The sequence below is a fragment of the Chrysoperla carnea genome, chromosome 1 (assembly GCF_905475395.1).
Source record: "Chrysoperla carnea chromosome 1, inChrCarn1.1, whole genome shotgun sequence".
In the NCBI taxonomy this organism is placed as follows: Eukaryota; Metazoa; Arthropoda; class Insecta; order Neuroptera; family Chrysopidae; genus Chrysoperla; species Chrysoperla carnea.
Window position 1 is genome coordinate 82,629,490 of NC_058337.1, and position 25,790 is coordinate 82,655,279.

Sequence of the window (25,790 nt, forward strand, 5' to 3'; positions counted from 1 at the left end):
ACATGCAATTTTACAATAGCTCTTTCAAATTGAATTTGAAAATATTAACCTGTAATATCACTTTTACCCTATATGTACAGATTAGCTTAGTTTGGTTTTACAACTAACAATATCAGTAAGTAAAAGCCTAAGCCACTAGCTGTAACAAGCATAAGCCATTATCAACAACAACTACATATAAAATGTATAGGTGTAGTACGTACGCTACAATAGTATCGAACATAACCTATAATAATATTACCTAGAACTTGTATTATACACGTTTTGTCTACATCTACATGATACATAGTAATACGTGTTGTGGCTATCCAATGTAGATTCATACACCTAGCTAGCTAGCCAAGCTACCCTATTTATTGACAATATAATCATTTTCCTTATAATATTCTATGTATTGTATGGATTGTATATTGTATATTATTATTGTTGTTGTTGTTGATTTTACTGTTGAATATGAAACAAGGTTGATACCTGTTGTTAGTACCTATATAAATAAATACCTATATGCAATCGATATACAAAACAGTACAATATGTTCCAGTTGATTCGAATATAAATTATAAAAAATAAGAGTATTTCAATATTTATTACCTTAAAGAAACAAAACTAAGGGTTTATATTAGTGATGGGAGAAATATTCGCATTCGCATTCGCGAATATTCATCGTCAATCAAAAAATCATCATCATTTTGTATCATAAATTGCAAAATAACCCCAAACTTCACTAATATGTACTTTACTCATATTTTTAAATCACTTTTCAATCACTGTTAAATTTGAATGTTGGACAAATGCAATTATTACTAACCTCAAATAAAAAAAAAACTGAATTTTGCTTTTAATGGACTTATATGGTTTATTTTTAATGGACTTATATGACGGACTGTTAGTTAAGAATTGTATGTACTAGTTCGATTCGTGCAGAATTCCGCTTCTGTGGCTACCGTAACCCATGGCTACCCTGTTTTCATGACTAAAAAACAACAACAAACGTAGCAAAATGGTGAAAAAAATTAAAAGTTATTAAATTAATATTAGGAGAACATGTTTTCAAAATAGTTTCATTTGAAATACCTTTGATGATTCACTGCTTAAAGATTTTTTCATTATAAAGAAAACATCTAAAAAAACTGTTACATTCGAATCATGTTTACTTGATACACTTATTATTTAACTCATTTAAAATATAATAGATAGATCATATTTTCGTTAAAATTATATATTATTATTTGTATAGCCTATTTTGTCCTAAGCGGTACAATTTTAGTCCGTGAGTATATTTTTGCAGGAAGCCAACATGATAAGCTTAAAAATGAGGGGTGAATCATGGGATTTGATAAAGAATACGGACAATACGGTATGGATAGAAAAGCGCATGGTGAAGAAATAAATATTTAAAAGTAGGGTAAATTTATAAAAATGGGGTAATTTAATCCAATCCAATTAAGTGACTGACTATTTTAGTCGAATTTTGACGATACTGAAACTTTGCTCCTATTAAAATAATATGGAGAAGATTATAAAAGAAATTTTTTTTCATGTTTTTCGATACTTATAAGACAGGTAATTTTGTCCGATTTCACGAAAAAGGAATAATCTAATAATATCTGTTATCAATTCCATAAAATTATGTATAATAGATTTGTTTTCACTTTTCAAACTTATGTTATATAAACAAAGGATGAAGATTTGGTTATAGAAAGAAATATGTCATAATATTTAGCAAACAATCTGTACAAATAAAGTTTATATATCGTCAACAAGTACGTGTACATATTTCTAAATTACGTTCTTAGAATACAAAAATGATATCAAATATATAGAAAGATTTGAAATAGAATTTTGTATTATTGTGAAACATTTATTAAAAGAGTTCACGTTTTAGAGAAGTTCATAATGTTTTATTGTAGTTTAATGTAAAAATTTATTTACTATTATTAATGCATTCGTTGCATTAATAGCAAACAACAAATTGTTACCAACCCGATTTCGACAAAAAGGATTTTAAAACAGTACTCTTCTTTGACAAGAAAATTTTCTAATATGTAGTATTTATAGCCAGTAATAAGTTTTTGAAATCATAACAGTTCCTAGTTATTTACTGTAAAAGTTAAATCTTTCAAAGGCAATTTTCAGATTTTAAAAAGATCGTATATTAAATTTATAACAAACTAGCTACTCAACCCTAATTCTTTTTATATAATGCTAAAAAATAACCTGTATGTCTTTAACTTTATAGTACCAACTATTGTATATTGTGTCTGTCCATCGTCTGCCAATATGCCCGTCTATCAATTTGTCTGATCATTAGAGAGTAAAAGGTTTGTGTTCATAGTTGGAATTATCTAATGATAATCAACTTACTTGTTGCTATTAAAGGGTTTTCCATTAAGAGGTGTCATTATAATTTTATTATTAAAGAAAAGGACATTTCTTACTAAAAACGTAACTTACTTCACTTGCATGTAGAAAGTCTAAATTTACTTGGGGAACACGATGAAATCAAAGGCTACAGTTAAAATTTTCCTTACTTTGGAAGAAGTTCTTTGGAAGTTTACTGGTGTAAACATTATCTTTGACGTAGCCCACAGGAAAAAGAAACATTGTTAAATGATTCGACTGTAGTGAATTTTCAGTATTTCTATTCTTTATTGAAGCCATAGTCTGATATATTTTACGTAGGTCGAGTTGTTTTTACTTCAAAATTATTATAAAATAACAAAATTCATATCTTTGACAGTAAAAAAAATGGGACGAACTTTTAAATGACGCCATATATCAACAATTATTATTTTACAAATATTTTATCCATTGTTAATTCATTTTTATTTAGTAAGTATTCAATTTGTAATGGATATTTCCAATCAGGGAGTCATGTCACTCTTCGTAGTCGATGACTAGAGGTAGCAAATTTTTTTTCATACATTTTTCTTACAAATTCTATATAATTTATCAATTCTAATCCATCTCTGCTGTAACAGAAAACTACTAGCACTGACTACCTTGAAATTAAAGTACGCGAAAAAACTCGAAGTGAATTTTTTAAAGATCCGTTATATTCGTCTTGAAAAATCTGTAATCACTTGACCCCATGTTCCATTCGTACTCTCGCAAGAACGTTCTTTGGCACTGCGTAAGCTGTATTGTTGTAAAAAAATCCATATTACAACCTTTTTGGACTTATCGCTTTAGCGTGAATCGTTCGAATATAATTTGAGGTTAGCCGAACATTTTACCATCACTGGGTACCTATAAGAATTAAGAACTATACAAAAATATATGATAACACAACTAAAATGAATTAAAGAATGACGCATTGCATGAACAAAGACAAATATATATTTGTGAAGGTGAGATACAAATATGTTGATAATAGATAATAATACTATGTACATAAGTCTGTGAAAAAATGATAATAATATGATACCGCATATATAAAAAAAAATCAATATAGAAAAATATTAAGGTATACAATGTGATACACACAAAATCTAACCAATTTATCTCATTTATCAGAAGTTAAAAATCGTGTCTTACACTAGCTAATTTGTGACTAAAAAAAGAATCATCAAATCGGTTGACGTGATGTTGAGTTATTCGTACATTTGTCGCGCACATTCTTAATGCAAAGTTAAGACTTATATGATTTTCTCATAAATGACATTGTCAGAATTGGACCAAATTAAAAAGGAACTCCACGGGAAGCACCAGCTTTCGAATAGAAAAAGAATCATCAAAATCGGTTCACCCAATCGAAAGCTCTGAGGTAACAAACTTAAAAAAAAAAAAAAACAGTCAAATTGATAACCTCCTCCTTTTTTGTTGGAAGTCGGTTAATAATTTAGCACATATATTTTTTTAACATTCATAAAGTAAAGCCCTTATTAGTTATGGACATGTCCATAGTACAAAGGTATAATATGTTATATAAAATTTATTTTTAATTTAACATTTGAACAATTTAATCTATGGTTAATCATAGGTCTTACTTCTCTAATTCTATTGTTATGTTTCACATATTCATACATTTATATTGTTGGAGATTGAAGCAAATGAGGGTGGGTAGAGAAATAAAGGCATGGTGGTTTAATATTGTATATTGTTTTCTACAACAATGTTGGTTGTGTGTCATATATTCAAATTGTCATACGAACATTTAATGGGGATTTAGAATATGAATCCATTAAAAATTATTGTTGTTGCTTCTACTACAAACTGTTGCATTTAGTATGTATGTATATGATTATTTGTCAGCCATTTAAATTTGAGACATAATGTAGTGGTTTAGTAAATTTACAAGGATTTGAGATTATATGGATCAAATTTGTACATTATATACTAAATAATTATTCTCATCTAATTTGTTTAATTGAAGGGCACTGTACTGTTTTCTCTCATGTTGAAATAAGCATACAATTTTCTTTACCTAAACATATGAATGCATCATCATTATTAGTATCTCGAATCATCATTACTAATATCGGTAGGTACTATCAGTTTTTAACAGAAACATTTTATTTAAGAATACAAATCCAAAAAAAAGTGTCAGAAACCTCTAACATCTACTTTAAAGGCACTTGTTTACAGTTCGCAAATGGCAGTCAGCTTATCGCAATTTTAGCAATCCTTATAAAATGCTCGAAAAGAAGAAAAAAGATGTATTCAATTTGTTTACAGTGCTTTAACAATCGAATTCGAATTTATTAAATACTAGCTGGATAACTTCCCCACTTTCATCTTCACCCCTCATATCCCTTTGCGTAGGGGTTACAGTTTTGTAATGTACACGTCCAGCTCTTCTCTACACGTCCAAAATTCTCTTCTTTTGAAATTCGATTATTCATCCTCACTTTCTCGCTCCACCTTTCCATCCCTTGAAGATTAAAAATAGATAAAAACAATCCTTGAAGCTGGTTGTATATCTTATCAATATTTGAGCTTAATCGATTAACAACTTTTTAAGTTTTTGAAATACATCTCTTTCCACCCCTATTTCAACCCTTTACTCTACTATACATAAAAACCTTTCTCTTCCAAAAAAGAAAAACGCATCAAAATCTGTTGCCTAGTTTTAAAGATCTAAGCATACAAAAGGATTAGAGACAAACAGACGGATTAAAGCGACTTTGTTTTATACTATATGTATTGAAGCCTTTAACAATCGATTAAAATCTATTGCCATTGTCATGTTTAAGGCTTTAAAAACGTTAAACTTGAGATAAATCTATGTCTACTTATTTATATTCCTAGTTTCTTTTCTCGAAATATTTCTGAAAATTGAACATTCTGAAAATTCACACAATTTATCATACAAGAATTTACACATACAAACAAAACAGTTACTACTTTAACAAATAAAGTCTCGGTTTTCGAATTTTAAGTCATTTTGTCTAAATAGAAAAATTTCTTTTTTAATTAATATTAGCTGCTAAGCTAAGTGAATTATAACTACTTTATAGTTTTGATAAATAAATGGTGGAAACGCAGTTAAATTAATATGTCTGTATTTATTCGTACTGTTTATTCACTTATTTACACTTCCACCAAATTTATATATTTTATGAATGTTAAAAAAACAATATCAATATACATATCAATCACTTTAATCACGTTAATAATGCAATATAGAATATCGAGGTTTCCGTTAGTTCAAAATTCGAAAAACATTAATGGTAGTAGATATGTGATGTTTCCAGAAAACTTCACTTGAGTTTTGTTAAAAAAATTTATTTTAAAAAATGGTAGCGTACTTTATGGTAAAGGTTTGTTTGAATTTATGAATATAACTTTATTCAAAGCTAGTTTTCCCTGCTAATTCTTGTTTCAGTGTAAAATGAAAAACTGTTTCTGCCCTCCAATCAGTCAATTTAAAAATTCTAGCTTTTATAAGATTTAAATCTGAGTGAGCCATCATTACAATTCCCCTTACTTTTTTATCCAATGCTTACTTGTACAAAGTATAGTAATTATACCATGCATATATGAAATATACATAGTATATTAAGTTTAGTCCCAAGTTTGTAACGCTTAAAAATAATAATGCTAGGAAAAAAATTTTGTCATAGGTGTTCATAGAATCACCTAATTAGTCCATTTCCGGTTGTCCGTCCGTCCGTCCGTCTGTGGACACGATAACTCAAAAACGAAAAAAGATATCCAGCTGAAATTTTTTACAGCGTACTCAGGACGTAAAAAGTGAGGTCAAGTTCGTAAATGAGCATCATAGGTCAATTGGGTCTTGTGTCCGTAGGACCCATCTTATAAACCGTTAGAGATAGAACAAAAGTTTAAATGTAAAAAATGTTCCTTATCAAAAATTAAACAACTTTTGTTTGAAACATTTTTTCGTAAACATCACTGTTTACCCGTGAGGGCGCCAATTAGGCGGAAATTTTATAATATGTGTACAAACTATACACTAAATGTCGGTCGGTAATGCAGAAACCTATGAAGTCATTTACATATGTAATTTACTTTATTAGTTATGTATGTGTCACATGTTTGTATATGTTATGTGATTAAGAAATCAACACTGACTATGCATGGTATTTCAACAATTAACTCAGTCAATTGTTTGTTTTCACTTGTTTTTACTAATTTCGACGTAACTTCTGTGCATACATATAAGTATGCATAAGGTTATTGTAAAAATTCTCCTTCTAAACTTTCTTGTACGTAATGATAATTTCCCATTTTCAAATTTAAATAGAATTATCCTTTTTGACATATCCTTATATCCTGAGTCCATTAGGGATAGTTTATAAACGTGCTAAAAGGTGGTCTCATGACCTATGCTTAATAAGGAAGTCACATGGTGTTCACTTAAGGTTTTTTTCTCCAATAATATTACTGCATTCAATCGATATTACCAAGAATTTTTTTATAAATAAAAACTAAATTTTATAAGCTCTACTTTTAACTATTGATTGTACAATTATAGAGAAACGAATTGAAACGTAAAAAACTATTGAATACGTTTGTGAAGTACACTTCAAAAACGTACCTATTAAACATTTTTACTATAGAATTAATTCATCAAATAATTAAATAATTAATTATATTGAATCGGTATTTGGTGCACACATCTATTTCAAATATCGATGCTAATTACTGTCTTATTACATGAAATTCAATTTCATAATTAAGCATAGAATACGAAACTAAATATAGGTTGTATAGGGTGCTACTTTAAAGATGACATTTTTTTCAATTGTGTGCGAAAAAATTGTCTTTAAGAGATTTAGGAAATAAACTCTATTAGAGAGAGACTATTTAGGAAAGTTATAATTTATTTATTTCCGATCGAAATGATATACAAGCCAGCTGTAGGCGTAAATAATATTCGAAGGGCGTTGGAAGAAGAAGTGTAATATATTTTTTGTTTGCTCCAAATCTGTTAACTATGCCCTAAATGTACCCTAAATGAGAAAGACATAATATTTAATTATTATAATTTTTCAGAAAAAAAAATGTTTTATTACATGTAATTTTTAACAATTTTTACGGACTAATTTACTTTTTTGAGTTTCTGCATAACAAATTTTTGAAATCCGTACCCATTAAGAGAATGATATTTTCACTAACCCTTATTGAAATCTTAACACTTAAATAGATCTAATCATGATTTGGATTTATTATTTCGCCTTATGCTTGAACAGTTAAAAGTAAAAGGTATCTTAAAAGTCTTAAATGTGCATTAAGTATGCACGACAAGAGGGCGAATAACTCAATATCACGCCAACCGATTTCGATGATTCTTTTTTTAGTGACAAATTGGTTAGTGTACTTCAGATTCGTTAAAAATCACAAAATAAAAAAAAACTTTTAGCAAAAAGAAAACCGACTTCAAAAGAAAAACTTTTCCAAAACAAATTAATATGCACTAAAAAGTAAAAAAATAACTATAATATAATGTAGTTAAAATTATTGTTATCTTTGGAGTCGGTGTCAGCCAAGGTAATATAGCAAACTATTCTGTCAGAGCTGTTTGATATACAAACAGCAACATGCGCTTTTTTCTTACATCCTTCTCAGACAGGAATGTAAGAAGAAATTGCTGAAAAAATATTTTAACCCCTCTTTAGCGTCTAAGCTACTGCGGTTTGTTTCCATTTACTCCCCTCAATGTTTAGACTATATTCGCATCTAGATACACCCTATATTTAAATCTACAAAATGTATTTATATATTGTTCAAATGTGTATTTAACAGTATAATTCGATGTATGTATCTAGATCTGGTTATAGTTGTATTTAATCATATAATCATATACCTACCTACCTACCTACAATGCAATTCAATACATATATAATAGCAATCATATTAATTAACACAAACCAATTCTAAATTAAACAATCTATTTAATTGATTATAGTTTGTTTGTCTGCTTGATGCCTATTCTATCCTGTTCTGTTCTACCTATAGTATAGCCATAGCTACTAAAGTAGGAAAAAGGCCAGACCTAGAATTTGTACTCTCCCCCCTACCTACGAGGAAGTTCCAACTGATTAGTCATGAAAACTATGTCTTAAATGAAAAAAGTTATGAACAGAGTATGTAGATTACTATGGAAGCCAAAATGGCTCACTGTCAATTTATGAAAAATTAGCGCTACGCTAGCTTAACAATTAAACAATTATATTTTTTAAATAATACTAAAGAAAATTTTTAACTAACTACATAAGTCAAATTATAAACATTATCATATTATTATTAAATTCGGACATATAATTATTAATAATTCCAGACAGTTTCGGTAGTATCTAATTAAATCATCACCGATTGACATTTTCAAAAAGGTTCGTTTCCATAATGCCACAAGTCACAAGTGCTCTTGTTGAAACTGAACTAGAGACTTTTTTCAAAGTTGATTTTATACTTGTGGGTAGTACACATTTAAAAAATAAGCTAGTGTAGCGCCACTTTCTCATAAATTGACAGTGAGCCATTCAGGCTTCCTTAGATTACCATCCGTAATCGAGTAAAAATATATCTGCCGCATAATCTTTTCATAACAGTAACTTTTTAATATTTTCAAACGATATGTTATAAAATCAAATGAAAAAAATTTTAAGGAAAATCATGGATATTTTAAATAATAAAATGAAGTCCTAGGGGTTTTGCTTCGTGCGCTGGACTACTATCTATGTATGTTTAAATTTAAAATCTATAAATGTATTAAATTTAGTTTTTTACGTTCACAATTGGGTGGATGACTGATATCGAATTTGTCATATTATAAAATTATAAAAATGTAAAACTAGACTTGATACCATAACAAAATTTTAAAGGTAAATTAAAATTGATTAAAAATGAAGAAGCTATAAGAATTCAATAATTTTTGCCCGTTTCTTTCTTGCATAACTTGAGTTTCATATGCAAATCTCTATGGCGATACTTAACAATGACGTCATTTTTTAAGTATCTTCCTCTTTGTTTAATTAGGAATGTTTATATTTATCGTACTCAAGATTTTCAAAAATCTACTTCAATTTTCTACCCGTGCAATGAGAATTCTTCACCTGAAGTGATAAAAAAAATAATGTCATGTACGTTTCATAGCCATGTTTAGTTCCTTAAAAATGTAATACATTTTTTTGAGATTTCAAGTATGAGTCATGAAGTCCCATCTAAATATTTCGTTATTATCGGATTTATAAAATATTTGTACCAACTTTTAACACTAGCGTGCATGTCTAAATTTTTCAATTCAATTAATTACCAATTCATCGGTTAATAAAAAACCTTAAAACAAAAAATACGACTTGAAATTTGTGTTACCGAACGTACGTAAATTGTTATTTCTAAGCAATCCATATGACATCTGACACATTTAAGAGAAAATATAATTTCATTTTTATTTGTAAGTAAAATGTAAGACTTGCCTATTTATTATTTTAGGTTATTTCAGGCCTCACCAAAATATTTAGGCCAACAAACTTTTGAAAATTTAATTTGAAAAATTTTTCTATAAAACTTACATCGTCAACATAGATTTTATGATCAACGATGACCTATTGACCTCTAAATTTTTCAATTCAATTAATAAACAATTCATCGGTTAATAAAAAATCTAAAAATAAAAAATTTTCGAAATTAGGTCATAAATTTAACTCTAGAAGAAATGTAATGTAGAAAATCCAATAAACAAAGAAACAAAAAATTTACTTATCAAAGCACATAAAAACTTCACCGACCATAAAATATTTCGTTTGGTTTTTTAAAGGTATAGAAATACAAATATAGAAAAAGGGGATTGAATTGAGGTTGTGAGGAGTTTAGTTTTTATATACAGTATAAAAAAAAAAACAAAAAACAAAGTGAATTTTCAATAATGAAATAAATAAGCTTATTTAGAATTTACTATTGTGGTTTTATATAAATGTACAGTTGACATATCAAAATAAATTCCAATTCGCACACATATTTTTGTGTTAAAATATTCTAGTTCACAAAGTCATATGAAAAGAAAATACACTTATAGACCGTGAGCCCATAATTAAGTGAAATTCTATGATACTTTATGTCTGCCTTTAGAGAGTTTGTTCGTTTTTTTTAAGCAATCTGCGCAAATATTGACAGTAAATTTTTCTCACAGCTCACGCCGATAAATAAACAGTCATATGTAGTTCTAGTAATCTATACATATAAAATGATTTGCCCTGAATGACTGACTGACTGGCGAATCAACGCACAGTCTAAACCGCTGATCAAAGAGACCTGAAACTTGATGGGTGTGTTCTTTTTGTGACATAGGCATCCGGTAAGAAAGGATTTTCCCAAATACTACCCCTAAAGCAGTGAAAAAGCGGGGCAAATTTTGTATGAGACAAGTTGATTTCTTGGTCCAATTTACTTCAAATTTTGCATTAAACATTCTTTAACAGAATTGAAGGAAGGCGTATTTCGTATTTTAGTGAAACACATCGCCTAACTGGGTTAAAAAGGGGTAGAAAGAAGGTTATCATTTTGAAGCAATAAATGTAAAAATTGATATATGAGTTCATAATTAGAGAAAAAAATTTACTATATCACTTTTTTGTAAAAATTTATTCTTTAAGCAATAAAATAGGGGATGCAAGTTTATAAAACTCCGTCGTTTTGGTGATGAAAGTGGGATGAAATTTTGTATAAAAATTCGTCATTTTTGAATTAACTACTTAACCGATTTTAAAAATTATTTCACCTGTAGAAAGCTACATTCTCAGCGAGTATCATAAATTAAATTTTATTTTCAAAAAAATTAGGCTTTCCGTACCAAAATATTAAATTAATATTAATTGTGAAATTGACAAAATATTAATTGTGAACAAAAGAGAGGATAAGTGAGGGTTATAACGCGGTAGTCTTTGTTTTTAAAATTGAATTGCTCAGCCAAACGGGATGGTATCTGCTACTCTTGGTATAAAGTAGTGGATCGTAGAGTAGTCACATTATATTGAAGAAAATTATATCTTTGGCATAAGACTTTATTATTAGCTCAACATATGTTTTAATTGTTTTTCGAGAATTGTTATTGAATTGTTTTTTTGAAGAAAAAATATTTTCTTGGTTCAATAAATTTCTTCTACCAATGGTAATGGTAAATAATTTTATTTGAGAAATAATTCTGTGGTGTTATTTATTTGACCTCCCTATATTTTATCCTAAACCTAAATATTAGAACATGAATGATCTTATCTTTGTAACATAAAAATATAAAAAAACATAAATAAATAAAAAATTTTCCTCAAATCCTTCTCAAAAATATTTTCATTTATTTCCTAACAAAAATAAATTACGAATCAAAAATAATACCCTTGACTCAAGTAACTGTAACCATTACTCTACACATACATATTAGGGAGTAGAGTATATACAAGAAGTTTTGAAAATATTGAAGGAGGAATTACTTAAGTTGTCATCACCATTGATTTTTATTTTACCGTTTAAAACTAATACAAACGCCGAAACACTGAAACGAGCAAAATGTAGATGTATACTGTCTAATAAACATACTTTGAACTAATATTTCACAGTGTTCCATAATGACGACAATCGGACTATATAATGACATAGAACATAAAAGTAGCAAAGATCTTTGAAGTTTATCAATAGAGAATATTCAGGTTTTTTTATAGTTTTAATTCATTGTTTACACCGTTATAACAAAGTAAAATATATATATACTGTTTAAAAATGCTGTAATTAAGTGTAAAAAAATATTTAAAATAGAGAATAATTTTGGAATATTTAAACGCAGTCGTTTTGGCGCTTTCTGTTGATGACGTATTAATATGTGATCTGTCAATTGGTCACAGTTCAATGAATCATTTACACTTAAAAAATGAATAAACAAAACACAGAATTTACATACGTTATTATTAAGATTTCTAATAAAAAGCCGTAGAATAATATAAATCAATGTAATACCATACAAAATATAAGTAATTAATACCATACAGTATGTCAACAAATATGACAAGCCACATACTATGACGTCACGTCCGTTTTAAAATTTGAATTTCCGTTTTAGAAATTTGAATTTCTCTCACTGAATTTGTACTTTTATTAATTAATTTTAAGTGATTAAAAAGATATTAATGACTAAAATAATGGTTTAGTTGGAATTTCCAGGCAATAAAATTACGAAAAAAAAATATTTGAACCAAATTTAAATTTCATGAATATTCCCGATTCAATTAATAAATTTAATTTAATTCTTTGTTAATAAATTAATGTAATAAGTAAAATTTTAACACATCATTGGCGACCAATATTGAATCCGCTCATTTTTTCTATTTCTATTTATTCCATCATAAATATTTCATTAATTCTCAGTATATTATAAAACCACTATCTCCATTTAAACCTCATCCCTTAAAATCTGATGATGAAAAGTATTAGAGATACATGAACGTACAGTAAAAGAGTAATGTATAGAAGGAAAAGGTAAAATATATTCTATCTTGTATGGTAGTATAGGTAGCTTATTTCGTCTTTTACTCCTTGCTAGCTTGCTACGACTAACAGGTAATCCATTTATACATGAAATGTGCTTACTATCAGTAGCAAGTAACAGCAATATACAGAGTGGTTCATCTAGAATTATGAATTTTTTCATCAAGGAATCTAAGATATCTATTATCTTGCCTCAAATTTTCATTTCAATGAGTAATTAGCACTTATTTCAATATTACGTTTGCTACAATACTGGTATGGTATATACACATACTATGAGTATCTATGTTAGCAAAGTAATATAAAAGTATTGGATAGGGCTATCTACCAGGCGTATTGGGAATATCGTCAACCAGAGTATGCCTGACGCCCATACTGCATTAACTCGTACGCTATAATTAATGTTGCTATGCTTTCGATAAAGTACACAGTATGGCATTCACGCCGATACTGACATAGTGATTTCCACAAAAATGTATCCTACCGTATACAATTTAAGCTATTCTATGATAATAATTCGTTTGAAATTTTGGTACAGTAAGTAACTAATTTTTTGCACTTATGTCCAATATCTCAAATTAAAAGGGCTTAAAATTATTGATTTTACGGAAACATCGAAAAATACCGTCTTCTTAGTCAACATATACACAATGAAACTTCATAAATATTATCTGTAAATTGATACAACTTTTATGCTTATCATTTCTATGAAAACCATCCTGTATAAAGTTCATTCCATATGGATGGGTGGTGTATTACTTTTTTTTTTATTAAGCTTATCTCGAATTTTAATTTAATATTTTTTTTAAAGGGATAATACATCCAGGTTTATGCTTGTAGGTATGTATTTGAGGCTTATAAAATCCTTACCTTAAAAACATATGTTATTATACTGTATAGGAGCCTTAATTAGAAAATAAATTATATATTGGGAAAAAAAATTATATTCAGTATTTTAAAAAAATAAATAATTTTTGAAAATAATTAGTTTGAATTTTTTTTTCCATGCTAATCACTTTTAAATAACGTTAAGATTAGAGCTTAGTTTAAAGAGAAAAAAAGGTATTTGCAAAGGTTATTGGTGCTTTTCTAAGGATTTAAAAGCTGTCCTTATGTAAAATACAATACCTTATGAACAGCGGTTTTTACAAAATTATATGCGATTTTGTGTATTCAAACTTGAATTTTTGTTTGAAAAAACTAACCCCAGCTGAGGCCACTTATTGCCCAACAAACATAAATAATATAAAAGAGTACCGTATACAATATTTTCTCAGTTTCGTCGAAACATTTCGATTTCACTTTTTCCCATATGTATATAAACACAAATATATGCCTATAGTGTATCACCTTAAAATGTTAGTAAACTCCAACGAATCCCTTGAGAAGAAAGTAATCCTATTTTAGGTTATTATAATGAAAAATAAAATTTGCTAATATTTTTGAAATATTAGTGATGTGCAAAACTAATTTCATCATCTATATTTTCTACATTTAGACTTTTACTATGGTCTTTCTTATAAGCATTAGCCTTGGTCATTCCATTGTTTACACCGCCATAACAAAGTAAAAAATATAAATACTGCTTAAAAATGCTGTATTTAAGTGTAAAAAAATATTTAAAATACATTATAATTTTGAGATATCTAAACGCAGTTTTTTGGCGCTCTCTGTTGATGACGTATAAGTACGTAATCTGTCAATTGGTGACAGTTCAATGTATAATTTACACTTTAAAAAAATGAATTTACAACACAGAATTACACTCGTTATTATTAAGTTTTCTAATAAAAAGCCGTAGAATAATATAATTTAATGAAATACCATATAAAATGTAAGTAATTAATATCATACAGTATGTCAAAGAATTTGACAAGGCCGTACTATGTTGTCACGTCCGTATAAAAATTTGAATTTCCGTTTATTTATTAATTTTAAGTAATTAAAAAGATATTAATTACTAAAATAATGGTTTAGTTGAAATGTCCAGCCAATAAAGTTACGGAAGAAAAATATTTGAACCAAATTTAAATTTCATGAATATTCCCTATTGAGCTCTTACACACTTATACATTAGAAAGGCCGAAAAAAATTTCAAGACCATAAAGATACTTTAAAAAATATAGTAAACACATGGTTTGATTTTGATCTTAGTCTTTCTTATCACTAAGAATAGTCACCCAGTCCCCAATTCCTCTCTAATAAAAGATCGGAGAGACACATAAAATTTTTTTATCAGTAGAAACAATTCTGAGAATGTTTATCCCAATATTGTAAATAAGGAATTTCTAACGAATTGTTTGTTTTTTTATTAATTGTTTATAAAATGATATTGTTTGATAGGCAACAAGAAAAAACAATCAGTTGTATATTCTTTAGTAACGTCCACATTATAGTATAAGGCTATATTTAGAAAAAGCATAAAAGATACAAGCAAAATACTGTACAATTTTATTATACGGCATGTCAATTAACATCTAAATACATATCTAAAAATACTAGGCTAGAAATTATTTTAGCAAGATCTTTTTAACTCGTCGTTAAGGCTAAAAACGCTTCGTAGGTGACCAATTATGTATAGACTAGTCATTTACAAACTTAGTAGTTCCGGTGTCTATCAATTTACATTGTCATCGATAAATGCACCTCTAGAATTCGGTTCAACACAATTTTTTACGTTTTATCTCCATGACGAAGCTAAATCCTTAACTGACTCAGATCAAAAGAGAATTTTCTGTTTCTAGCTCTGTAATTAGTCCCATTAAATTGAGACTTCAAGAATAGCTAAATGTAAATGAATTTTAACTTCACGGCAGGGAGGGGGAGATGCGTTTTAAACAATATTGACACGCGGTTTATGTTTGTATTGAAAGTATACACACTACAAACACATATAAGTTCAGATATATATCTCATATATTCAAGAGTATATGCATTTCTAGATAGAATCTACCTATGTGTACATATATTGTATATCCTATAACAGATCCCAATCGATATCATATTATCAAAGGGATTATCCATCGTCTCAACGACGACATAGACATATATCCCCTAGGTGCTCACCTGACAGAAGGTATCCCGACCCAACAATATATAGTACGTAAACACACTTACCTGGTTTTATACTAGACATTCCATCCGTCTAAAATAACCAAACTACTTACATCTATGTTTAGTAAAAAGCAGCAACAACATTTTATGCATATACCTATGTAAGTTTTTTTTATACAATAAAAAAGATGGAAAAACTGCGAATATAGAAGCTATCCCTAGCACAAACAAATAGTATTATTTACACGGCTGTGATATAAATTTCACATCATCGTCAACATTGGTTGCTCGAATATTAGTTTTCGTTAATGGATGCTTTTGCATTATTATAATTAACATTTAGCTTCTCTACGTTCCTTTAAGATTTTGCCATCCAAATATTGTGTAATGGTACAAGAGCTCGCCACGTCGGCAAAACAAAAATTTTAGGTCGGCTGATTTTATGATATGTTGTTCTTGCTCTTTCGGTTAGAGCTTCGGCCATCTGACTAACGGTAGCGGTTGCGTTTAGTACTGCGCAGCCTACCTGTACAGGTAATAATCCTAAATTTTAAAAGTATTTTACTATGTCTCTTTATTTAGTAATTACATATATCTTATGTTATGATTCTTTCACATTTATTTAATTTTTGTTTTATTGAACGTTTCATATTTTATTTTTTGATAGTAATCACTAAAATAATAAAAAAAAAACCGAATTAACGCAACGCGAAAATAATTTAGGTTTTGTATAATTAAATAACATAATATTAAAATTAGAGACATAGTAAAATACTTTTAAAATTTAGGATTATTACCTGTACAGGTAGGCTGCGCAGTACTAAACGCAACCGCTACCGTTAGTCAGATGGCCGAAGCTCTAACCGGCATTATTATTATTATTATTATTATTATTATGTCATCAGCATTGTAATATTTTTCATAACTTTTTCGCTTTTATTCAAGGTTTAGCCACCGAATTAACGTTTGGCAAATTATTTTTAGGTTTTTGTATACTTAAATAACATAATATTAAAATTACAGACATACTAAAATACTTTTAAAATTTCGGAGTATTACCCGTACAGGTAGGCTGCGCAGTACTAAACGCAACCGCTACCGCCAGCCAGATGGCCCAAACTCTAACTGAAAGAGCAAGAATAACAGCATATCATAAAATCAGTTGACCTAAAATTCTCTCTCGAAAACGAGCTCCTATACTATTACGCTTCATACATATCGTTCAAAAGTAAGAACTTTTTAACTTAATAAGTGATATTAATAATTAATGATAATAGTATTTTATCTACATTTCTCTAAATATGCCAAGATCCTCTTTATCCACAAAAAAGAGATTTATACTAAACAAAAAAAGATGATCTCCTATTAATATCTACCTACCGAGGGTAAATTTTTCCAATGTCCTTTGTTGAGAGGTCAAAAAAGGCTCTTCATCTCCGGATCTTATACTTTCCAAGAAAATTGATAGTAAAGCCTCATTATTTTTTAGAAGTTTAGGTAATTTCAAATATAATAATTAAGGAGCTTAAAACGGATTCAAGTTTTGTTAATTTTATTTGTAAACAATATTCAAAAACTTATATCAACCCGGAATATACACACTATATAATAATAATATAGTATAATACCGTATAGTAATTGTAGGTATTGGAGTTTTAAAAGAAACATGAACATATTTTGATCATAGATATGATAGAATGATTTTTATTATTGTTATATATTTGTAAATAATATATATAAAATAAAATATATTTTCTATATCAAATACTTGTGAGAAAATTACAATTTATTTTTAAAAAATGAAACATAAATACAATGCAAACTTTAAATATGTGCGACTCTTCCGATTGCATATACAGGTCCACGAAAAAAGTATGATAACTTAAGTTAACCTACTTACGTACAACGTTTTGACAAAAAATCTCTGACTGTCCAAAACTGGCGTTTGACCACTTTAGTACGAGCACTAATACAGAAGTGTCCATCTTGATGTCATACAATTCACAGAAAATGTTTGCATCACAGCCCGAAGCTAATTTAGTGTATGGTTTATCGCATCCCCTTCAAAATGTTTTGAAAGGAATTTATTTCTTGTTGTTAGAACCGTAGATTTAGATATATACATGAAGTCGTGGTGTAAAAGTACTTGAACCTATTATGTCTTGAAATAAATCTTCACCCAGGAGGCACGGATTCGATTCCCGATATCAACATATTATGTCTTGGAATAAATCTTCTTCTGATATATAAAATTGCACGAAATAATAAATCTAACTTCAAAGTATGAATTTATTAATCGGAATAATGGTAAATGCAATGGCACAGCCTTCTTTATACCATTAATTACTTGTATAATTAATAATTAACAGAAAAATGTGTCCATTACAAACCAAGCAAATGAAATTACTCAAACTATCACTTTTTTTACTTAATTACAGTAAATAAGTTCTTGTTTCAAGGAAATGAAATTTAAGAAAAAATTTTAAATAGTCAAATATTTATTTTCTTATTTTTACTTTTTCTTTTTGTTTACTTTAATCATGTATACGATATTTTTATTTACATCATGGTCTCTCGATTATAATTGATGACTTTAAATATGATACATACAGCATAAACTAAATATTGACAAATATCTTGTCTAGTAATCTTAATTAAAGAGAATTGAAAAAACTTATTTTCTTATTAACAAAAATATTTACAAGTTATAAGAGCTTTATTTTTGACTATGTATATATTAAAATTATGCACTTATTTTATGTAAGTTAAAATGCCTTTTACATGATCAAAATATAGTTTTTTTAATATCTATACATAATATCAAAATATAGTTTTTTTAAGATCGACTCAAAAGCTCCATTATTACCTACCAGTTATAATTAATTTATTATATGACTAAATGTACATTTTCACATAAATCACCTTGTAAGCAAAGTGAAAAATAAAATGATTTTCTAATAATGTTTTCCTATTATTTATTGTGTGTATGTATGTATATATATGGTATATGGTACCTATATAGGTAAATCTACCTTAGGCGAATGAAAAGAAAATGAAAATAATTATCGTTTGTAAAGTGATTTTCTTAAGGAAATTACGTAGCATTTTATTATTCAATACAAGGATTGAAAAAATATAATGCATTGAAAAAAAAGCATTTTTATTTTATTATTCAGAACATTTTCTTATCAGATATTCTAAGAAGGAACACGACATATCGCACACGTCACACGGCGACGAGTCAAAAAGGAATTTCTCTTTTCAGAATCATTAATCTCTTTTCCATTCAGACAGATTTCCTTTCGAGGTTGACTGTTATGTTTTGTATGTAATTCATACCAAAACTTTTCATGAAAAATTATATAACAAGAAAAATTTTCTCGAAGAATTAAACAATTTGTTTTGCGTTTTTGTACCTTGTAAAAGTTTTAAAATATTGTTATGAATTTTTTATTTTTTTATTGCAGGCGTTTTTGGAAATGGCAGACGAAAGTGCGGCCACATCTATGGTTAGTTATTTTGCGAGTTGTATGGCACAGTTACGTGGACGTGCCGTATATGTACAATTTTCCAATCACAGAGAATTAAAAACTGACCAAACACACTCAAATGCTGTAAGTATAATTTATACCCAACTTTTTATAAAAATATCCGCTTTTGTTATTGGATTATTATGTTTATATCTGCGCTTTAAAAGCAAACATACCAGTTGTAATTAGATAAATTTCTTTGTTTTTATTTTATCTCAGCCTGCCAATATCATTAACAAAAAACATTTAGCCACACAACCCAAATCGAAGATCATGTCTTTGATTAAGTAAAGATATTTTGCCTACTTTCGAGGTCTTAATAAGATAAAAATTGAAAGAATCAACACATTGACTAAAATCTTGGGTCGTCACTGAATAATTAAATTTTTTTAAGAAAACGTAATGCAATTGTAATAAAACACGGATTGTGAGAAATCGAAATTTGGGGAAAAATGATACATAAAATGTCTAAAGTCCGAAACTTAGATTTCATATCAAATATAGAAACAGGAACACCAACAAAGTTGTACGGCATACATCCCATCGAAGAATAACGAATACAGTTTGAATCATGGCGGAAATATCTAAAATATTTGTTAAAAAAGGTTTTAAGAAACTTACTTTTAAAACTTCTGCACATCTGTATCCAACAGATAGAAGAGCTAAATTCAGAAAATCGGAAATAATAAATTAAACCAATAATTTTCTTAGTATATAAACTTCTGAGCCTAAAAAAAGAGATTGCGACTTTTCCCACAATAATAACTGAATGAATTACAATCCAAAAATCTAATATACATTATATCTACCATAATTCAAAAAAAAAGAATGATAATGGAAGAAATAATATTTATTTTTCTAAATACAGAAAAAGTTGCAGTAAAAATAATGTCTTTTATACTAACGACATTGAAATTGTCGGACATGGTTTGTTGAATACATGTTTAAGCTATGCAACATAGCCTGTTTGCAATCCATACTCAAGAACATTTGGTTTGTTGCTTCATCTACCTTATTTGTCTGTCTATCATGTGGTCGAACAGACATCAATCCAGCCACATCCATAGTAAGGGAGCTCACTTCACAAACTTTTTTTCCTCTACACATTGCTGTAATTAGGTTGCTGAAAGGAGTTATATTAAAAATGTTTTTCTCTTAACTGGTTGTCATCAAATGCCAAATGAACCTAAAATCACGCATATCAGACAAATTTTTAATTTAAACCCCTTTTTACGGCTATAAATTATCATTGAAAATAAGAAAATTTGTGTCTGACCACATTATTACACAGTTAGGTATGTGGTGCTCAACACCCAGTTGTAAGGTTAATATCTGGAAAACGCAAGGTTTCCCAGCCTGGTGTATAGGATACAAAAGTTTTGCCTCACCACCTATCCACCGTCAGACGGTTAGGATTTTTGTGGCAAAATGCATGTCAGCTCCTATACTATTATTAGTATACACATATACACTTTACAAAGATAGAATAAAATGATAGTAAAGAATACCTTTAGCTCTGGTAATAGTACTTTTCATATAAATGCAAACTTTGTGCACAGCAAAGCAAATGCTCGTTTGGTATTGCTGTTGCAATGCAATGCAATGAAATGCAATACAACCTACAAACAAATAAACCATTGAAACATATTGTAGAATTCACCTTACTTGAACTTCACTCTCGAAGAGAAGTCTAGCTCTTCTGTGCTGTTGTGTGTTCATGAACACATTAAACATAAACTTGTATTACCAGTTATTTACATATTTTACTGAGTACAGTATGTGTTTCTTGGTATTCCAGATATCTATGTACTCAGGGACGGTACGCAAAAATAAAGGGCTCAAGATTTATAAGGGGATACGTTTAATAAGGAGGTAAAATGTAAGCATCATTATTTGAAATCGCGTCTCTTACATCTAATCTCAGGACACAATTTTTTTTTTCTCTGAAAAAAAGGAAATATTTTCTTTATTTACAAAGAGTGGTATCTAAAAGAAAACAATTTTATGAAAACACAATTAAAAAGACAGGATTACATTTTCCTCTTAATTCTACAATTTTCGCAAGATAGGAACTAATAGAAACTTCATAAAACAAACATTGTGAAAGAAACGCGTGCATGCAGTGGAAATGGTGCGAGAATTTAACCTCATTCCTACTACTTTTTTTTAACATTCCTGTTACTCATTTTCATCCCTTAACTGGCAGTTTAGTTCTAAATATGTTCAGTGAAACATGCGAATGAATTTTACCTTGCCAAATATTAGTTTTCTTTGCACTTATATTCCCGTTTCAAAAAATTTTAATAGCATTCCATTGCAGCGATACATTCCACTACATGCTCACAACTGAAATAATTTGAAGGATTTTGTGATTCCTAGTGCTCTGAAAGGAATGAGAGATTCTTCAAGTAACTAGATTTGAATGGATCCTTCTAGACAGCTAATCAACTAAGCGACTATACTAGTGCCATTCAGTATACTTTTTTAACAGCTTCTTTGAAATACAGAAACTTAACTAGCCCCTTCAAGCTATTCGTATTTATGCTCTTCTGAAATGTCCTAATAATTTATAATTGTGTATCGAATTTTCGGAAAGTGTACGGGGACAGGTTAGGTTAGGTAAGGTTATATTGGCTGTCCACGAAGGCACACTTAGCCTATAGAACCCATTGTGATACCATATGTGTTTTACCACCTTTTCGCTGATAATTTCATTTATCAGCACCTCAATTTCAGAGACTGAGTGCACCTCCTTCATGCATTGACCATGCACTACACCAGCCCATCACAACTATTAATTAAATTAATTTTGTTGCGACGGCGGGAATCGAACCGGTTACCCTAAACATACCGCGGACGTAATTGGTTACGCCTTAACCAACCAAGCTACATATTCAGAAGTACATATTAAGAAATAATGTGCTTTACTTTAATATAGCAGTCGCTAATCTCGATACAATAACAAGGTATTCTTTCGCCCCTAATATATTTCTAGGATTACGTTACTGTGTATATGTAATAAATAAGTACTTTTATTATAATATTATGTACGGTAACTTGTATGTGTATGTTGTATGACTTTGAATTGAATATGCTCTAAACATACTTCATTGCATCACAAATAATCTTCTACAGTCGTTAGTTCGCTCATCATTCAGATGTTAAAATCATGATCTTCAAATAAATAAAATATATAATCTTTGTAAATCTGATTCTCACATATCATCAGTGAAAGAAACAAATATTTTGCAGCGTTGTACCTCCATATAAAAACTACTTCTAAAACTTTGAAATTTTTGTCCTTAACATTCAATCGGCTTTTCACCAAACTCTTAAAATCAATCCAATTGGAAACTAGATCTTCCAACCCTCAAAACAATTGTATTTTTTTTTCATTTACTCTCTAGATGTCATCACTTGTGGTTAATAATTTAAACCTGGCATCTAGTCTTGTGTTGAGAAAAATTAAAATTAATGCGTGTACATTTTAAAACGTGTCTATTTCCAATAGCTGCTTTTTAAGATCCCAATTAGCCTCCTTCCTCTGAGTATTAAAAAGAGATCCCCTAGGTGGCTGCACTAGGGGGGTGTACATATAAAGGGCTTTGACGTTTCCTTATGGTAAAATTTAAATCCTCTTCAACACATCTCTGCTTTTTTAACGATCTTTGGGAATTTAAAAAAATATATTCAATTACCTCAATATATTTAATGTTGAAGAGAATTTAAATACCCCCTCCTCTAGTGCTGCCATCTAGATTATCTTTTTTTAGTCTTCAGAGTAAAAAGAGTAATTACATTTAATATTGATAAATTTTTGCATCCATTAATAATGTTTTTATTATTTAATTCCTAGTCGGCATCAGCACAAGCAGCTTTACAAGCAGCCCAAGCACTTACTGGTTCAGCAACACTTCCTCCAGCAGCACCAACAACCCCAAACAATGTTCTCGTAGCCAATGGACAAGCACAAGACATACAAGGTGGACCAAATACGGTTTTACGCGTGATAATTGAACATATGGTTTATCCTATTAATGTCGATATTTTATATGTGGTATGTTTTTCTCGAATTTTGTTTTTAGACATTTTTATCGTCATATTTTAACCATTTTTAATAAATGTTTCAGATTTTCCAACGTTTCGGAAAAGTATTAAAGATTGTTACATTTACTAAAAACAGTAAGTTATTTTTTTAATATTTATCATGCATGTAAGCATAACTTTTATCCATAAAAACCCCCTTGCAATCCTCGTCTACAGTTCGCAGGTTCGCGTTAGGATACAAAATTAAAAAGAATAGATCTCTTCAGATTCCCAAAAAAAAGTAAAATTTATAGAAAGATACTAGATCAATTAACAGAAACATCTATGATTTTTAAAGACTATACATATATAATACCACTGCGGCTTACTAGGAATAATTATTATCAATAATAATAATAACATGAGTGTACTAAGCTTTTGGCGCAACCGTGGGGGAGGGGTTGTCGAAAAAGGCATTTTTGAAATTTTTTGCCTCAAAAATTGATTGAGCCAACAAAACCATATAATCTGATCTATAACTCCCCCCTCCTCCCCGGCACGCCTATGAATAATAATAAGACTCCTGTAATTCCACTAGAAACATGTTGTTAATTTCATCAGTGGCATTTTTTCTGACAGTGAGTATACAACGCCATTCATTGTATTTTATCTGTTGAAGTTATTTTGGCCAGAGTGCGCCAATATTTTTATCTTCTTCGGTTAAAGTTTTCTTCCAGATCCAATCCTTGATGTGTTATTTTTTTCTACACAGAGTATATAACCCAACATTATTTGATTTGATTTCTGACCATTTGAAATATAGTAGTATAAGCAAGGTAGAATAAAAGCAAACCTTTTCTTAAACTTAATTTTTCTTCCAGATTCATTCCAAGCATTAATTCAGTATCCAGATACTGGTTCTGCTCAAGCAGCCAAACAAGCATTAGATGGACAAAATATTTATAATAGTTGTTGCACTTTACGGATTGACTACTCAAAAATGTCATCATTGAATGTAAAATATAATAATGATAAATCACGTGATTATACAAATCCAACATTACCGAGCGGCGACGCAGCCGAACATTTAGGTGCTGCATTAGGTGCAGGAATTGGTGGTTTAGGTGCTGATATTTTACCACAATTATTACTTGCGTCACAACCGGCAGCACGTTTGGCAAGAGATCGATTAGCAGCAGGTAAATATCACCAAATACTAACAAACTCCACTACACTGATCTGCAAAGAAAATGATAGTCGTAAATCGTGTAATGATAATAAGTTAACTGTTTTGTTCCGTTTTCTATGCCGATCAGTGTATTCAATTTTTTAACAATATTGATATAATAATGAAATTCTTGAATTTTCTCTCTACCTTTTTTCTAAGATTTTTGGAATTTTTCTATAGGAGCACCAGGCGTCTTAAGCAATCCCTTCATGCACAATTTGGCGTCACCCTTAACATCACCATATGCAGGTGCTGTAGCCGGCGGTCTTCCAGCCTTAGGTGCATTTACACTAGGTTCTGGACCACCGGGTATACGTGGCTTGGCGACACCAAATCTCGGATTAGGCACAGTTCTACTTGTTAGCAACCTTAATGAAGAGGTAATTTCAATTCTGTAACGTATAATTTGGTTAGACCAAAAGAAAAAAACAACAAAAAAGATTTTATTTATTTTTTGTAAATATATTAAAAATATTTTTCCTTTTTAATTAAAATTAATTTAAGCATCCCATGCACCAACATGAAATATACGCTGCCATTGTGAACATAGCGCCGGAAACTATACGATTATAAAAATCATTAATATCATTAAGATTTATACAGACCCATGTCCCACGATAAGTAATTTTTCAACAATTTTTCCCCAAACAAATGTAATTATTTCCATTAGGACAAAATCCTGGCAAAACCAGCGTCACTTTGAAGCCAAACTTCGACTATCCTTATTATTATATCCATTTATTATTATTAGTATTATTATTATTATCCAGTTTGTAATATCAAAATTCAAAACTTATTTCATCTTAAATTTCAAAAAATTTATTGAAAAGATATATAATTTATTGATTTAATATAGAATTCTGCATTTATTTTATACAATGTTCAACCTATCAATCTTTTAAATAACCACAAAATTTTATTCATCATGCGAAGCAATAAGTTTGTTTAACCAATAATAATAGACTTTTAATAAAGTGATCAAGTAGAAAACCACGGTAAAATAACTCAAAAAC

At 29.1% G+C, this 25,790-nt stretch overlaps 1 protein-coding gene across 5 annotated transcripts in view; it reads left to right on the forward strand.

The window, feature by feature from the left end:
- The window catches only part of LOC123290557 (polypyrimidine tract-binding protein 1), a 740,982-nt gene that overhangs the window by 710,803 nt on the left and 4,389 nt on the right, over positions 1-25,790 (forward strand). For 4 of the 5 annotated variants that reach the window (XM_044870781.1, XM_044870779.1, XM_044870782.1 and 1 more), the window contains 5 exons: positions 19,461-19,607; positions 23,380-23,580; positions 23,654-23,705; positions 24,431-24,748; positions 24,937-25,157. In XM_044870781.1, coding sequence (XP_044726716.1) covers positions 19,461-19,607; positions 23,380-23,580; positions 23,654-23,705; positions 24,431-24,748; positions 24,937-25,157 — 939 coding nt within the window. The remainder of the gene's footprint in view (positions 1-19,460; positions 19,608-23,379; positions 23,581-23,653; positions 23,706-24,430; positions 24,749-24,936; positions 25,158-25,790) is intronic. The other variant, XM_044870780.1, reaches the window with a different exon arrangement.